The sequence below is a fragment of the Paramisgurnus dabryanus genome, chromosome 3, assembly GCF_030506205.2.
Source record: "Paramisgurnus dabryanus chromosome 3, PD_genome_1.1, whole genome shotgun sequence".
Lineage (NCBI taxonomy): Eukaryota > Metazoa > Chordata > Actinopteri > Cypriniformes > Cobitidae > Paramisgurnus > Paramisgurnus dabryanus.
Genome location: NC_133339.1, coordinates 4,826,482 through 4,828,923, shown reverse-complemented (window position 1 = coordinate 4,828,923; position 2,442 = coordinate 4,826,482). Strand labels below are relative to the sequence as shown.

Genomic DNA, 2,442 nt, shown 5'->3' with positions numbered 1-2,442 from the left:
TTAAAAACAACAGGAAGTGCTTCTGGACCGGTGTTGATTACATCTTGCAAAATGGTCTATACGGAGTATACCCACTTCTACTAAAAAAATAAAAATAAAAAATATGCGGGCATAAATTAAGTATACCCACTTCTTCAGGCACCACTGTGCATAACACTCTTTATAAGAATTTAATTATTATTTGAATTAGGTTTATTACAGCTGTTGAATTGCATTTAATATTTTTTAATAGCAAACCTTGCACTTTTTTTCATTTGAGGCTAAAAAACGAACAGAACTTTTTAAGATTATGAGAGTTATAGGGCAAACTGTAAATCATTTAGCTGTACATCACGCATCAAATGTAAATATTTGACCATGTTATTTTACCATGTACAAAACTGCATTAATTTCTAAGGAAATTCATCTCAGTTCAATTCCACGCTCTTGCCGGCAGAGCGCGTGCTTCCAGAGCGAACCCTAGTACCGACGTCATTCGCACTCGCCCACGTGACGCCTGTGGTCATCAAACATGGCGGCCTCCTTGCTGTGCAGGAGGACAGCTTTGCTATTTGACATTACTCAATTAAGCTCTAAATTAAACTTTCTCCCGGCTATTATCCAACAGGTCGCGCATTATAACCCCAGACCGCTATGGGTGAATATCAAGAATCCGTACATACCTGATAAAAGCAGCGAGAAGACACCCGACTGGCAGAAGACGGACAAGTATGATCGCAAACTGTTCGGGCGATACGGACTGTCGTCTGGAGTGAACCCGGCCAAACTCTGGCCCTCACACGCCAAACTGGAGGAGATGATCGCCGAGGAGAGAGAGTGGCATCCACCGCTGGAGGTGATGCTGGAAAACATCGCAGCCAGAGAGAAGGAGAAGACGGAGAAACGGATGCAGAGGTACAGTAAAGCACACCTGATGTGATCTTAACAGCGTTCATTCATGATTGGTATTTGTAGTAAAACCATAGTAACTATTAATGTAGCCTACCTACCATTGTCTAACCATAGTTCACCTTTGATATTTGTAGTAACGTTAAAATGTGATAGTACAAATGATAATCATTTAGCCAAAAGAACCATGATAAGTTTTGGTGTAGTAAAACAATTGTTACTAACTGGGTGACGTTATTTGAGTTATTTAAGTCTGTCAGTTCAAACTTTTGAGTTACCTCAAATGTCCAAGTTGCTTTTTCAGAAATGGGGCAGATGTGAGAGGATCTTTAAAGCTGCTCCAAAAAACGATGACAAGCGCTATAACAGTAATTCTACGCTATCATCCAATTAAAGACATTATTAGTTGAAAATATTTTCCTTAAGTGTGGATTGGCGATGCACCTCAGCGCATGTCACGCCAGATTTAACGTCACGAGCCAGTATGCGTTAATGCGGCCGTCCGCAGACCGATCGGCGTATGATATCAAAGTACCGCGAGAGCGAGTTGAAATTAGAAATCTCGACTCGTTCTCGCGGTACTTTGACGTCACGCGCCTGTCTTGCGGCGCCAAACGAATTCGAATACTTTTTTCCTCTTGAAGGCTGTAAATCATGCATGATTTGGTGTCTTTGAATGGGTTTTTCTTTTGCAACACAAAGCGTCTTATCAGTAATGGTTTTATATATTTTTAACATCTTTGACATGCTTGTCCCTTTTCTCGCCCAGAGAGAAGTTAATCGCTACCAACATGGCTAAGATGCCCAAAATGGTCGCTGACTGGAAGAAGCAGAAACAGGAGGCCAAACAAAAGCAGAGAGAGGAAAAGGTGAAAAAAGAGAGACTGCTGGCCGAGGCAAGAGAGCGATTCGGCTATGCCCTGGACCCCCGCAGTTCCAAGTTCAAAGAGATGGTGGATGAAATAGAGAAAGAAGAGAAGAAGAAGAGGAAACTTTTGAAACGTAAGAAAAGAGAAGATGACTTGGCCCCAGCATCAGCTGAATCCAGCCAATAATTCTCACTGTGAGAACAACAAGGACTTCAATGCAGTGTTGCTGTACAATATTGTGATTTTGTTTTCTTTTACACACATGTTATTGTGATTATCCTGCAGTTTTTCATTTCATTGTACTTTGCTAAATCAACATGCCAGTCAAAAACATCTTCAGAATAAAAGTATTTATAGTTATAATGTTTGTATTGAACTTCTCAATGTACCTTTAATTTCCAATGTCAACTTTAATATGCTTTACAACAGAAAATGTAATTTATAAATAATGCATAAAGATTTTTATACCAATATGGCCACAAACCTAATGTTTAAACATACTTTATCTTTAAATAAATATTAGCGGTATTCAATTCCACACACATCCTTACAATAATCAATTTGTTGACTTTAAATTAATTGTAAAAATAGTTATTAAACACTTGTCAGTTTTCCAGTTTCCTTACCGCTTATTAAAGCTATACAGGGTTCAAACTTGACCAAAAAAAGTGCAGAAATAATAAAC

At 39.0% G+C, this 2,442-nt stretch overlaps 1 protein-coding gene across 1 annotated transcript; it reads left to right on the top strand.

Annotated features, from left to right (window-relative positions):
- Window positions 1–480: 480 nt before the first annotated feature.
- On the top strand, window positions 481–2,295 carry gadd45gip1 (growth arrest and DNA-damage-inducible, gamma interacting protein 1). Its single transcript, XM_065278075.2, has 2 exons — window positions 481–894; window positions 1,658–2,295. Exons 1-2 carry the CDS (start codon window positions 512–514, stop codon window positions 1,941–1,943), a joined length of 669 nt encoding a protein of 222 aa, XP_065134147.2. The 5' UTR covers window positions 481–511; the 3' UTR covers window positions 1,944–2,295.
- Window positions 2,296–2,442: the final 147 nt, after the last annotated feature.